Here is a 16,262-nt window from a genome sequence, read left to right on the forward strand (position 1 = left end):
GTTCTTGTTTTAAATTTTAACAATTAAAATAGTTTGAATTTATTTGTTTTATAAAATATTTTTAATCTTACCCTGGAATGCCATTTATTTAAGCTACTAAGGATAACTCAGGATAGTTTTTGAAAAAATCAGCTTGACTCAGGCTAGTTTTGATATTTTCTATAAGTCTCAGATTTGTTTTTATGACTTAATTTTTTATCTCCAAGTTTTGTATTCATTAAGTCCTATTGTAAATATTTTGGTATTTAATCTTGATTCATAGCCCAATCTTAGTTGGTTTTCATGGCTTTGGTGGGACATACATTTTTTTAGACAAAATAAACAAAACATATTCATTTTTTAGAAATTAAACAGTTTTTATTTTTATTAAAAATATAATATTGGCAATCAAGTTTTCTAAAATATTTTTTTTACTAAAATAAATAAATATTAGTGAATTAATTCAGATAACATCATAGGAACACATATAACCTGCCCCTGGATTGTTGTTCAATGTTGGTGTATAGTCATTGGTAATAATTGGTGTATAAACATATGAAATTAAAGAAAAAAAGTTAATAAATAGTTTTATTAAATGATAATTTTAGATAACAAGTCTGAATAATTAGTTATAAGAATTTTGTAAATTTTAATTTTTTTGTACTATTTGAATTGGAGAATAGTTAAGGGCATAGGGGGTCCACATTGATTTTTACAAGTTGATTTTGTTTTATAGAGTTTTATCAGAGCTTTCAGATATTTTTAAGGGCTTGAAAAAATTCAAAGTAGTTTTTCAGATATGAGCAACGATTTACATGAAATGGTTTGTTAAAGAATTTACACAAATTCATTTTCTATTTAAGTTATTTTAATAAGTAGTTCAATTAAAATTTCATGTAAATTTGTTGTAACCTCAAGTAGTTGAAGAGTTGTGACTGCATGATATAATATTTTTTATTTATGATAAAATATAAACTACTGTTTGAAAAAACTATAATCAACCACAAAGAAGTTTTAATATATTTAAAAGGTAGTTAGAATTTAGGCTGAATATTTGTATAAAGAGGAGATAGATTTTTAGTGAAATGGTCTTTTTTGCGTTTTTAGTTTGCGCCTCCCATTAGGAACCTATTATGGTCACCGACTTTGTTTGCTCATATCTCAAAAAATACAATGAATTTTTTCAAGCGGTTAAAAAGGACTGTAGCTCAGATAAAACTCTATAAAATAAGATCAACTTGTAAAAATCAATATGGACCCCCCTCCTATGCCCTTAATAAGACAAACTAAAACAGTAAAGAACATTTTTCAAAATAAAATTCTGTTTTCTATCACAGTTATTGAGCAGTTGTTTTCCAATATTTTTATTCTAATCTTTTGTTGAAAGTATCCTTACAATACACTATAAGCCAATAAAATAAATCAAATATTAATTTAGTTGCAAAAAATTTTTGGAACCCTCCTTTTGGCTTATAAAAATTACCATATAGTTTAGTACTAAAATATGTTAATAACAACTCTTCTTGCTAATTTACTGATTCAAGTTTTCTCTAACTTTTTGTTTGTAATGTTATAATAATAGTATTTAATTTTATGGGTTGTAACAACTCTTCTTGTTTGTTTTTAAAATATTTTCCATTTTTTGATGTATAAGCTCTATTTTTTTCGAATTTTAAAACAAATAATCAGAATAATTAAAAGAAATATTCTCAGGTATAATAAGGCATATATTTATGTTTAAGTTTTTATTATAAAAATGATAAAATTGTAATATTAGTTTTCGGATAAAATGTATGTTTTAAACTAATAAAAATTCATATATTCTCTTTTTTATAACTATTCATTTAAAGAATATTTATAAAAATAGCCAAATCAAAATATAAATATATATATTCTCAGGTATAATAAGGGGCATGAATTTATTTATTAAAAATTTCATAAATAATAAACAAAATTTTACGTTTATAAATCATAAACTCTAATAAATGCTCTTAAGTGTATTTAGGCAATTATTTAATTAAAAAGTATTTTTCCATAAATAATTAACAATATTTACATTATTAATATATTAAATCAAGTAAATATTGTTAGGTGTAATAAGCCGAGTGCAAACTTCAGGTCGACCTGTAATTTTCCTACAAAATAATGGAAACGGTCCAGTTATGTACCAGCCCAACCAGCAGGTAATTTAATATAATAATATTAATGTTTGTAATAAACAATTTAAACAGTACTCTTTCATTATTAACTAACACATGTGTTTCTGTGTGTTAACGAGCTATATTTGTCTTTTGAATTAATACTTGTATTTTATAAATTTATCAATAATTAGTTGAAACAATCAACAGTTAAAAAAAATAATTCCTGAATTAGTCATTAATGTACCAGCCTAATCAACAGGTTAATGATAATATTTTAATGTTTTATATAAAAATTTAAAGTTTGTACTAACCAAATTAACTCAATTAATGACAAAATTGAAATGTTTTTATAATAATTTACAGTTTGTACTAACCAAGTGAACTTGTTTATGTGTTTTTATTATTAAAAATATTTGGTTAAGATTGTTTACTTCCATATTATAAACAATAAACTAAGTAATTTTTTTACTGTCATGAATGGAGTGTAACTGTTGTTATGAAAGCTCCTTTAGTTTTATAATCAATGTATATAATTCAAGCACGTTTTGATTTATATTAAACACAAATACAAATACAAAAATTTCCAAATGAATAAAAGTTTCTAATAAAGCAATCAACTTAATTAAACAACCGACACTGCAGGGTCAAGGGCTGAAGAAGTACGTGACGGCAGTGCAAGCGAGCAACCCGCAACAGATGGCTTCCTCGTCTCAGCAAATAAAAACCGAACCACAGCAGCAACAGCAAGGCGTCAAAGTTGAAAACTTCAAGGTGGCCACCGTGGCCCACACACAAGTCAGATTATTTTGTACAATATTCATAATTTAAAGCAGAGAAATTACAAGTTTGATAAATTTTCAAAATAGATATCAGCTTCGTTTTATGCGAGAAAAAATATATAAACGACGAAGATAGGATTTTTAAAGATTTATTGAGAAATTTTAGAAAAAACTTGCAACGTGAGAAAAGATATTTGTAGCTTTTTTCAAGCATGTTTTTTAATCGAATTTAAAAACTAGAACTTTATATTTTTGAGTTAAAAATAAAAATCACATTTTTGCAGTTTATAAATAACTCGAGGCAGATAAATCCGAGACATGATGAACTTTTAACCTTAAGTTGTTTAAAAAATTGTTTTACAACTTTCAAGTTTAAAGACATTTTAGTTCAAATAATTTTTCTTTGCAGGTCAGAACCGCTTCAAGACAGATAACTTTGAGCAAGGAGGACCAAACCAACGTTTCAAAATGCAGAAATTTTCTCACAACTCTCATCAAACTGGCTGCCAAAGACGGTCAACATGTTAGTAGTATTTTGTTGAATTATTTTAATAAAATAACAGTTTAATAAATTTTAAATACTACACCATAACACAATATTTTTTTGTAATGTTATAATGTTTAATATTGTACAATTAGTCAAAACTTACATAGAATTTAATTTAAAACTTTAAGTCATATTAAGATAAAAAATTTAGAGTAATTTTCAAAATAAGCATATATATTGTACCACTAGTCAAAACTTAAACAGATGATAATTTAAAAGTATAAGTCATATTAGTATGAAAAATTCAAAATAACGTGTAATAAACATACCACAGATGTTTTTGTGTCAAAACTTTATTCCGACTAACGACGTTTCACTGTTCTCAAATAAATTTAAGAACAGATCTACAGAGTCTATAAAATATTAACACACTTTAGAAAAAAAAGCATGAATAAATATGTATAGTTTTTATGTGATTAGTAACTATAAACAAACTTTATGGTTTAAAAACAAAGTAAAAACATAAAAATATAAAGTTGCCTACAAAAACTGCAAATTTAATAAAAGCATGTACTAATCTCAAAAAAGCTTTAAGAATAGGCAAGTTTTTTAAAATGAAAGTTAAATAAGTTGTGCAGAAATGTTACGTCATAATAAATTTTAAAAACTTGCCTATTCTTATAGCTTTTTGAGGTGAGTATATGCTTTTATTAAATTAGCAGTTTTTGTAGACAATTTTATATTTTTATGTTTTTACTATGTTTTAAAACCATAAAGTTCGTTTATAGTTACTACTCACATTAATACTATACATAATTATACATGCTTTTTTTCTAAAGTGTGTTAATATTTTATAGACTCCGTAGACCTGTTCTTAAATTTATTTGAGAACAGTGAAACGTTGTTAGTCGGAATAAAGTTTTGACACAATAACATCTGTGGTATATATCTTCAGGATTTAACGCCTTTCAACGTTACATCTTATAATAAACATATGTATTGTACGAATAGTCAGCGCTATCACAGGATACTCAGAAAGGAGTTAAATGTTTGGTTCAGAAACTCGTGGATGACAAAGTCACGCCCCAGGTCTTCACACAAAAACTCCAGGAGCTACTTCAGTCCAATCCCCAACCCTACCTCGTACCTTTTCTTACTGTTAGTTTATTTGAATATTGAAAATAATTAATAGTTATACTGTAATTTTATGAAAATATTCACATAAATATGTTTATTTACTTTAACTATTCAAACTTAATATTTAATCGTTTGGCAATCGAGATCCTAGTGAAATAAGTTCACTGGAACATGTAATAACAAAATTACACAGTACTCTTAATTAAACTAACACATGTTTCTGTTTAGAGATGATCTCTCTAACTTTCATAACTACGTTGAAGTGTGTTAACAAGAAACATGTGTTATTTTCCAACTTTACCCACAAACTTGTTAAGATCACAACAGCGGTTTCTCGCAACTTTGCCTGCCTGACGAGTCCTAGTAAGGACGAAGGCGGTCGCAGGTTGACTCGGATGCTGTTGTTGTTGGTCGTGAAGTTCATTGTTTGTTATGTATATTTAGTTTAACAAAGAAAGAGTGCTGCGTTAATTTGTTAATATTTGTTATTTTATATTTAGAAATCCCATCACTAACATTCGTTTCCGCAGAAATCCCTTTACAAACTTATTTATTTTTATTATATTTATATTAATATTAATTTATCAATTTTTTATTTCCACAGAAATTCCACTACTATTTATTTTTATTATTATTTTTATTGTATATATATGTATATTATTTCCACAGAAATCCCTTCCCCTTCTCCGCCTCTCCATGGTCCACCAGAACAACAAAACGGGGGAAGTCCCCACGACGATAGCCGAGTCGGCCATCCGGGTCAGCCACAACCCGGACCTGATAGCCCGGCAGACGAACCAGAAGATCGTGAAGCCGCTGAACAAGCTGCAGATGATTTCGGGTTTGCAGGGGGGACAGATAAAACTTCAGCCCAATAACAAGCCCAAGGTACTTGGATTGTTTATTATAATTTTAATTTAAATTAATTTTGAACAAACAGATAAAACTTGAGCCCAATAACAAGCCCAAGGTACTTTAATTGTTTATTATAATATTCATTTAAAATTAATTTTGAACAATCAGATAAAACTTCAGCCCAATAACAAGCCCAAGGTTTGTAAAATAATTTAATTGTCCTAGTGTTAAATAAATATTAAGTCAGATGTAACTACAGCCAAAGTAATCCCAAGGTTAATATATGTTAAAGAATAAATTTAGTTGATTAAATAATTTGAAATATTTAGTTAGAACTTGAAATAAATGTATATTTGTTGTATTTAAGGGTATAAGGGGGTTGTTGATTTTTTTACGAGTTGATCTTAGTTTGTAGAGTTTTATATGAGCTACCATATATTTTTAACCGATTAAAAAAATTAATGTAAATTGAAATATTTTCGATTATGGACAGTGCGGTCAATGGAAATCTTATGGAAAGCGCAAACGAAAAGCCACGAAAAATAATTTTTAATTAAACAAATACCTTTATCATAATTAAGTTTAAACTTCTCCTTCGTGCTTAAAACGTCCTCGGTTGCGTTTTGTTTTTTTTAGGAAAAAATAACCTGGAAAAACCTGGCATTTAAACAATTTTTACACAGAAATATTGAAATTTTTGTTAGGTACAGGAAATCTATCATATAGAATATTTTAAATATTTTCTTGTTATATTATCAGGGTTGCCACACACTCAGGGAGCTCAGGGAATTCAGGAAACTTCGGGAATTTTCAAGTTATAGAAAATCTCAGGGAAACTCAGGGAATTTTTATTCTTTTTCTTTAGCTCAGGGAAACTCAGGTTTTGGTTTTTTCTAAACATTTCAGGGAAATTTTAAGATTTCATAAAAATTTCAGGGAAAATTTTTCTAGATCTAGAATGAGATTTAGTTAATCCTGTTTCGATATTTTGTTCTAAAAAGTTTATATAATTTATTTTTAAGTGCATATTTAGAAAGTTTTTAGCCTTGCGGCTAGTTCTTTAATATTCTTAGAATTAACATTGTAGTTTTTTAATAAATAATAAAATTTTCAAGGATTTGAAAAAAATCAGAGAAGTTTAAGGTCACTCATGGAAGATTTTTTTACTCAAAGAGTGGCAACCCAGTATTATTTACATGGATGCTAAAAACCTAGAATTTGATAGTTTGGGCAAAAATGACCTGAAGAACTTAAAGTTTGAGAAATTTCGGATTAATCGAAATTTTTGACAAAATCACTAAAAAACTTACCTAAAAATAATGAAATTTTTTAAAAGTTATTCAAAATCTATACATAATTTTTTGTGTCAATAATTTAATTCTAAGAACTTTTAAAGCGGCATTACAGTATCCTTAAAATGTTTTTATGCTGTAAAAAACAGACTTTATTTTAAATTTAATTTTAAACAAAAATGGACAAAAAACTTGTTCTTTAAAAAAGTTGGAAGAAGTTAAGAAAACGTGGAAAAATAATTCTAAAATAACCCCGTAAATAAATATATATTTGAATAAAAGTAGTTTCATTCGGCTTAAATTTTTATATGTTTCTCGAGTAGAATCTTTTTTACAGGTTTTTAAGGGAAAATAAGCAACAACTCCGTTATTATTGAATGTTTGATGTGTATAAGATTTTAATTTGTAATCCTCTACCATTGTAGCTGATATATTGACTGTAAGAATATCAAAACAACTTGATTAAATTTTTTATTTTTAATTGTAGTTACTGTTTAAAAGTTGCAAAAATACTTTAACCAAAGATAAAAAGACAATTTTTCTTACCTTGCTGTTAGGTTATAATGTGGTCTACAGCCACACTAAAAACCATAAATTTGAATTAAACCATACTAATAGTAAATTAGTATTAAGCCATACTAATAGTAAATTATTATAGTCTTAAATTAAAGAAATAAGTTTTGAGATATCTTATTTTTTATGAAAAATTTCCGATACAAACGTATGGACCGCAATTTTTTTGGGGTCAATCTTCTTGGAAATTTCAAAAATCACTAAAAACCTATCTCCTCATTCATTTTTCAAGCAATCTTATTGAAATTTTCAGGAAATGCTCTTTACTTTATAAGGAAAAAAGACATTACTTATAAATTTTATTAGTTTTGAAAAATAAAAAATTTATGACAAATATTAAAAAAAAGTTCTTTAAAAAAGGAGCATTTTTACTAAAAATTGTTAAGACTAAGTAAGATTTTTTTGTTATTTATAAAGATTAGACTGAAAATTTAAAGAAGATTGATTGAAAAATGTAGGAGGAGATATATTTTAAACAAAATAGTATTTTTTCGCTGTATTAGTTTTCCCTTCCCATTGTGAACTAAGACCAACTACCTAAGAAACTTAAAAATAGATTGCTAAGAATTTTAATTGAAATGGCAGGTTTATCAAAAAATATCTATAAATTATTCAAATCCAAGTTCTTTTCTATTTGTACTGATATTTGTTTTTTTTTGTTCAAAATAACAGGCTGAAACAAATCAAGTTAATTCAAAGATAATTAAAATATATAAAGATAAGCTTGAAGAAAATTATTCTGTTATTGGTACACCGATTTAAGTACTTAAAACAAATATTTCTTCAAAAATTAAAACAAATTTTAAAACAAATAACCAAACAAATAGTTCTGGTAACTCCCCGTTTAAATTAGACTTGTGTCAGTGATCTGAAAAGCAACCAGCAAAACCAGCATGCAACCATTTAATTTTTCATTTTTGCTTTTTTACGTCGTTGTTATGTTTTTAAACATTAAAATGACTAATTAAATCACTGTCAAGTACAGGTTAGTATACAAAATCAAATAAATTTGTACAGATGGTTGCTGCGGATAGATAGGAAATTAAAAATGTTTTAAATACAGTCTTTAAAAATAATTAAATATAAAAAAATGTAAAAATGAACAAGCAGTAGGGTGGAATAAAATACTAATAATGTTTCATAATAAAGTTACAACTTTATTAAAAAACAAAAAATAACCAAACTACAATTAGGAAACATTGTTTTAAAACTGTATGTATTAAATAAGAATTAATATAATAACAATCATTGAATAATTTGCAGATTAAATAAGAATTATCTAGCAAACAAAAATTTAATAGTTTATAAAATAAATAAACAAACATTTAACATATATATATATAATAGAAAACTAACATTAGATAAATAAATATATAAAATAAACATACAAACATTAGATAAATATACATGTAAAATAAACATACAAACATTAGATATTTTAAATAATAAACAAACAATCATTAGATATTTTAAATAATAAACAAACAAACATTAAATATTTCAAATAATAAACAAACAAACATTAGATATTTTAAATAATAAACAAACAAACATTAAATATTTCAAATAATAAACAAACAAACATTAGATATTTTAAATAATAAACAAACAATCATTAGGTATTTTAAATTAAAAACAAACAAACATTAGATATTTTAAATAATAAACAAACAAACATTAGATATTTTAAATAATAAACAAACAAACGATAGATATTTTAAATAATAAACAAACAAACATTAAACATTTTAAATAATAAACAAACAAATAATAAACAAACAAACGTTAGATATTTTAAATAATAAACAAACAAACATTAGATATTTTAAATAACAAACAAACAAGCATTAGATATTTTAAATAATAAACAAACAAACATTAGATATTTTAAATAATAAACAAACAAACATTAGATATATTAAATAATAAACAAACATTAGATATTTTAAATGTTAAACAAACAAACATTAGATATTTTAAATAACAAACAAACAAACATTAGATATTTTAAATAATAAACAAACAAACATTAGATATTTTAAATAATAAACAAACAATCATTAGATATATTAAATAATAAACAAACAAACATTAGATATTTTAAATGTTAAACAAACAAACATTAGATATTTTAAATAACAAACAAACAAACATTAGATATTTTAAATAATAAACAAACAAACATTAGATATTTTAAATAATAAACAAACAAACATTAGATATTTTAAATAATAAACAAACAAACATTAGATATTTTAAATAATAAACAAACATTAGATATTTTAAATAATAAACAAACATTAGATATTTTAAATAATTAACAAGCAAACATTAGATATTTTAAATAATAAACAAACATTAGATATTTTAAATAATAAACATACAAACATTAGATATTTTAAATAATAAACAAACATTAGATATTTTAAATAATAAACAAACAAACATTAGATATTTTAAATAATAAACAAACATTAGATATTTTAAATAATAAACTAATAAACAAATATTAGATATTTTAAATAATAAACAAACAAAGATTAGATATTTTAAATAATAAACAAACAATCATTAGATATTTTAAATAATAAACAAACAAACATTAGATATTTTAAATAATAAACAAACAAACATTAGACATTTTAAATAATAAACAAACAAACATTAGATATTTTAAATAATAAACAAACAAACATTAGATATTTTAAATAATAAACAAACAAACATTAGACATTTTAAATAATAAACAAACAAACATTAGATATTTTAAATAATAAACAAACATTAGATATTTTAAATAATAAACAAACAAACATTAGATATTTTAAATAACAAACAAACAAACATTCTTCAGGGCAACAGCGTGCCAGAGATCAGGTTGCCTCGCTCCACATTCAAACACTCTCAGGGAGGGGGATTTCCCCTGAACCCGCCGCACCCCAACACGGTGCAAGGGGCTTCCCCGCGAGTGCTCACCACCCCGGTTATGATGATGAACAGGAACGTGGCGGGCGCGCAGCAGAAGATTCAGCAGAACAGGTTCGCCATGCAGCAGCAGCAGCAGAGCGGGCAGTACAAGTAAGATATTGCTGCAAGTTATAAAAGTTTGTATATATATTATTATTATTATCATTTTTAACAAGTAAGATATTGTTACAAATTATAAAAGTTTGTATATTTATATATTAATATTTTTTACAAGTAAGATATTGCTACAAGTTATAAGTTTGTATATATATATATAATCATTTTTTACAAGTAAGATATTGCTACAAGTTATAAAAGTTTGTATATATATATATAATCATTTTTTACAAGTAAGATATTGTTACAAATTATAAAAGTTTGTATATATATATATAATCATTTTTTACAAGTAAGATGTTATTTGGTATTTTTATTACAAGTTTGATTTAGGTTGTAAATGTTATATTTGTCACAAGTTTGTATATAATATATATATATATATATATATATATATATATATATATATATATATAAATATATATATATATAAATATATATATATATATATATATAAATATATATATATATATATATATAATTTATTCAAATGGCGATTTTAAAAATTCTGGAACATATGTTTCACAAAGCTTTAATTTTTCATAAAGCTCTGATCATCAGCCAGTTAAATTCAAAATACAAAACACTTTGTATTTTGAATTTAACTGGCTGATGATCAGAGCTTTATGAAAAATTAAAGCTTTGTGAAACATATGTTCCAGAATTTTTAAAATCGCCATTTGAATAAATTATTTAAAAGCCCTTCAAGTGGGCTCAGTTGAAAGTGTTTATGTTTAAACATTAACCTTATTTTATATATATATATATATATATATAATTTTTTTAAATATTTGTTGTAGCCATTTGTACGAATACTAGAAGTTTTCACGATTATCATATTGTTTTGTAAATATTTATTTTGATTAATACAAGTTTGTATTTTAAGTAATTTTTATTATAAGTTAGTTTGTTATTTATTGCAAGTTTGTTAATATTTATATTATTTATTACATGTTTGTATATTGTGTATTTTTTGTTATAAGTTAGTTTGTTATTTATTGCAAGTTTATAAATATTTATATTATTTATTACATGTTTGTATATAAAGTAATTTTTATTTTAAGTTATTTTGTTGTTATTGCAAGTTTGTAAATATTTATATAATTTATTACATGTTTTTATGTTTTATATTACAAGGTTATGTAATTGTACATATTAATTTATACAACTGTTTTGTTTGATTTGTAATATATTTGTATCTTTTTATATTATTTATTACAAGTCTGTATTTGTTTATCTGTTTCTAATTTTTTTTATTACTAAAAGTTTGTATTTTATTTATTATAAGTTTGTTTATTGTTTGCTAAAAGTTTGTGTTTGTTTTGTACAATGATATATTACGTCCTATGTAATCATTGTAATGTTTTGAGAATTACAGTGATTTTATTAAATGATCTCCATACTTTCCGAAATCCTCCAAACATCGTAATGATATCAAATTTACAATTATTATTTAATTGTGTTATAATCTATTTTTATAAAAAGCTATAAACCAAAACTTTGTAAGCAAAATACAATACTAACTTGCAGGGTTGCCACTCGGTCAGGAAAAGTCAGGAAATCAGGAAAAGTCAGGAAATTTTTTTAAAAATGACAAAATTCAGGAAAATTCAGGAAAAAATGGGGGGTTTTGAAAAAAAGTCAGGAAAAGTCAGGAAATTTGATAAAATTAAAAAAAAAAGTCAGATTTTTTCAGTTTAAATTTACGAAATTCCTTCTTTTCCAAAGCCTTCAAATGGTAAAAATTAATTAAAAGTCCATTAAAGTCAGAAAAAAATTCAAAAATTTTCCTAGAAATTTACAAAAATATTTAATTTTATTTCCAATGCCTTCATCTGGTATAAGTTAGTAAAATATCCTTTATAAAACTGCAAAATTTTTCTATTAACATATTGAACAAGTACCCTACTTGAACAAGCAGATTTTGTAAGCTTTTTAGTATTGATGATCTGTAGCAAGGACACTTCCACAGTAAAACTGTGATATATACACAAAAGTTTATCTAGCATAATTTTAGAATCAAGGTTTTAATTGTAAAAGTTCCTTATATGTCGTTTGTTTACCTAGATACATTTATGCTAGGAAATGCTAAAAAATTGTGTCTTTTTTCAGACAAGCTGTGTTAATAAGGTAAAAATACAAGTTTTTTGCTAATAAAGCTGTTTATTACAAACATCAATCATACACAGATGGTTTAAGTGATGTACTGGAAGTTTGATGATAGAATTCAGCAAAAAACTGTTGTTTTTAACCTGTATTAAAATTAGATTGAAAGCTTTATATAGTTTCAGGTCTTAGATTATGTATTTTAGAATAAGTTTAATTTAAGAGTTTGATTTAGAAAAGTCAGGAAAATTTTGGTAAAAAGTCAGGAAAAAGTCAGGAAAAGTCAGGAATTTTTACTCAGCTTGATCAGTGGCAACCATGAACTTGTAAATTTAATTTTATAGCTTTATTCGTTTTAAATAAAAACTTTAACTAAATTCCATGAGTAGTAAAAGGGCTACAGGGGGTCATTACGCCATAATTTAAAACTAAATATTCTGAAGCTGACGGTAAAGAGCAAAATATTAGGCGTATTTTAGGGTGATTTAGAAACTTACACTGGCTATTCTGAAGTTGACGGTGAAGAGCAAAATATTAGGCGTGTTTAAGAGTGGTTTAGAAACTTACGCTGGATATTCTGAAGTTGACGGTGAAGAGCAAAATATTAGGCGTGTTTAAGGGTGGTTTAGAAACTAACACTGGATATTCTGAAGTTGACGGTGAAGAGCAAAATATTAGGCGTATTTAAGGGTGATTTAAAAGCTTATACTGGATATTCTGAAGTTGACGGTGAAGAGCAAAATATTAGGCGTGTTTAAGGGTCATTTAGAAACTCACACTAGATATTCTGAAGTTGACGGTGAAGAGCAAAATATTAGGCGTGTTTAAGAGTGGTTTAGAAACTTACACTGGATATTCTGAAGTTGACGGTGAAGAGCAAAATATTAGGCGTATTTAAGGGTGGTTTAGAAACTTACACAGGCTATTCTGAAATTGACGGTGAAGAGCAAAATATTAGGCGTTTTTAAGGGTGATCTAGAAACTCACACTGGATATTCTGAAGTTGACGGTGAAGAGCAAAATATTAGGCGTGTTTAAGGTTGGTTTAGAAACTTACACTGGATATTCTGAAGTTGACGGTGAAGAGCAAAATATTAGGCGTGTTTAAGGGTGATTTAGAAACTTACACTGGATATTCTGAAGTTGACGGTGAAGAGCAAAATATTAGGCGTATTTAAGGGTGGTTTAGAAACTTACGCTGGATATTCTGAAGTTGACGGTGAAGAGCAAAATATTAGGCGTATTTAAAAGTGGTTTAGAAACTTACACTGGATATTCTGAAGTTGACGGTGAAGAGTAAAATATTAGGCGTGTTTAAGGGTGATTTAGAAACTTACACTGGATATTCTGAAGTTGACGGTGAAGAGCAAAATATTAGGCGTATTTAAGGGTGGTTTAGAAACTTACACTGGATATTCTGAAGTTGACGGTGAAGAGTAAAATATTAGGCGTGTTTAAGGGTGATTTAGAAACTTACACTGGATATTCTGAAGTTGACGGTGAAGAGCAAAATATTAGGCGTATTTAAGGGTGGTTTAGAAACTTACGCTGGATATTCTGAAGTTGACGGTGAAGAGCAAAATATTAGGCGTATTTAAGAGTGGTTTAGAAACTCACACTAGATATTCTGAAGTTGACGGTGAAGAGCAAAATATTAGGCGTATTTAAAAGTGGTTTAGAAACTTACACTGGATATTCTGAAGTTGACGGTGAAGAGCAAAATATTAGGCGTATTTAAGGGTGATCTAGAAACTCACACTGGATATTCTGAAGTTGACGGTGAAGAGCAAAATATTAGGCGTGTTTAAGGGTGGTTTAGAAACTTACACTGGCTATTCTGAAGTTGACGTTGAAGAGCAAAATATTAGGCGTGTTTAAGGGTGATTTAGAAACTTACACTGGATATTCTTAAGTCGACGGTGAAGAGCAAAATATTAGGCGTATTTAAGGGTGGTTTAGAAACTTACGCTGGATATTCTGAAGTTGATGGTGAAGAGCAAAATATTAGGCGTTTTTAAGGGTGGTTTAGAAACTTACACTGGATATTCTGAAGTTGACGGTGAAGAGCAAAATATTAGGCGTATTTAAGGGTGATCTAGAAACTCACACTGGATATTCTGAAGTTGACGGTGAAGAGCAAAATATTAGGCGTTTTTAAGGGTGATCTAGAAACTCACACTGGATATTCTGAAGTTGACGGTGAAGAGCAAAATATTAGGCGTATTTAAGGGTGATCTAGAAACTCACACTGGATATTCTGAAGTTGACGGTGAAGAGCAAAATATTAGGCGTATTTAAGGGTGATTTAGAAACTTACACTGGATATTCTGAAGTTGACGGTGAAGAGCAAAATATTAGGCGTGTTTAAGGGTGGTTTAGAAACTTACACTGGATATTCTGAAGTTGACGGTGAAGAGCAAAATATTAGGCGTATTTAAGGGTGATTTAGAAACTTACACTGGATATTCTGAAGTTGACGGTGAAGAGCAAAATATTAGGCGTATTTAAGGGTGGTTTAGAAACTTACACTGGATATTCTGAAGTTGACGGTGAAGAGCAAAATATTAGGCGTATTTAAGGGTGGTTTAGAAACTTACACTGGATCTTGCGGAAAAGTATCTTGCGCACAGTACATCTTTGAGAAATGTAATTTTAAGGAGGGCCATTCTTTTTTTAAAGTTTCTTAAAGGAGGTTTCTGACTTTTCTAGATGGCTAAAATGGCTTTCAAGATATCAATTTTAATGGTATCAGATAAAGATTCAGATTTTATTAGAAATTAGTCAAGTAGTTTGTATTAGTCAACTATATTTACAAATTGTATATTTATCTTGTATATTGTATATGTTTATTTCCAGTATTTTAATTATATATACATTTACAATAAACTGTACAAAAAAGGCTCTGTGGAAAGTTATTTAGTTTATCTAATCTGATAACAACTGCTAACTGATTGTGACGTCATACAGGGACGATGACGACATAAACGACGTGACGTCAATGGCGGGAGTCGACATGACGGCGGAAACGCACATGATGTCGTCACACACCAACAATGAGGTAATAATGACGTCATGATAATTACGTGGTTATTTGTTAATTATTTTTAACAACGTGAAATATTCATGGCTTTCAGGTTTTAATAAAAAAATTTATTATTTTCAATAATATGCACATAACAGTTTCATCGTTAGTAAATAAGTTTATTAATTTAATTTGATAAATATAATACGTAAACAGGTAGGAGTCCAAATGCGAAGTTGCAAGGATGAAAGTAAAATTAACAACCAAGTTCTCCAAACCAGAATGACTAAAAAGGGTGAATTGATTATTAGTTCATTTATTTAAAGTACTATTAAAAATTATTTAAAACAGAATGACTAAAAAAGGTTTTTTATGTTACTTCGTGTTTAGACTCAACAGATTCTAATAAATCAAGATCAACCTTCAGCTAAAATTTTGTTTAGTTAATGAGAATATTAATAAGTTTTTATAAGTTTTAAATTTAATTGATATTAATACAACTAAATAAAACAAACTAGATGTATTTATATAAAAGCTATAAGATTTGTGATTATTTTGTAAATTAAACAAAATGTTTAATCCGCAATATACACAAATCAATTATGATAATGGGATTAAATAAGCATGATGAATTGAGTTCAGGCAAGTTCACAATTACTCATTTAATTATTAAAAGCTGCCCACCTTAAAAATTTACACGTATATTTCAGACATCAAAATGTTAATTAAGTTTCTAACTTGCACAATTTCAATAATGAAAGCTGTAACTTATTCCAAAAACAAGTGTTATAAAAGATCTAAAAAATA

General features: G+C 26.4%; 1 protein-coding gene across 1 annotated transcript in view; it reads left to right on the plus strand.

The window, feature by feature from the left end:
- LOC145829357 (transcription initiation factor TFIID subunit 4-like) overlaps positions 1–16,262 on the plus strand; it is a 29,392-nt gene that overhangs the window by 555 nt on the left and 12,575 nt on the right. Inside the window, exons 2-9 of the mRNA XM_082937124.1 lie at positions 2,071–2,162; positions 2,763–2,915; positions 3,309–3,422; positions 4,413–4,544; positions 5,193–5,411; positions 10,098–10,321; positions 15,401–15,491; positions 15,672–15,750. Coding sequence (XP_082793250.1) covers positions 2,071–2,162; positions 2,763–2,915; positions 3,309–3,422; positions 4,413–4,544; positions 5,193–5,411; positions 10,098–10,321; positions 15,401–15,491; positions 15,672–15,750 — 1,104 coding nt within the window. The remainder of the gene's footprint in view (positions 1–2,070; positions 2,163–2,762; positions 2,916–3,308; positions 3,423–4,412; positions 4,545–5,192; positions 5,412–10,097; positions 10,322–15,400; positions 15,492–15,671; positions 15,751–16,262) is intronic.

Source organism: Thalia democratica, chromosome 2 (assembly GCF_965202585.1).
Source record: "Thalia democratica chromosome 2, ktThaDemo2.hap1.1, whole genome shotgun sequence".
NCBI classification, from domain to species: domain Eukaryota; kingdom Metazoa; phylum Chordata; class Thaliacea; order Salpida; family Salpidae; genus Thalia; species Thalia democratica.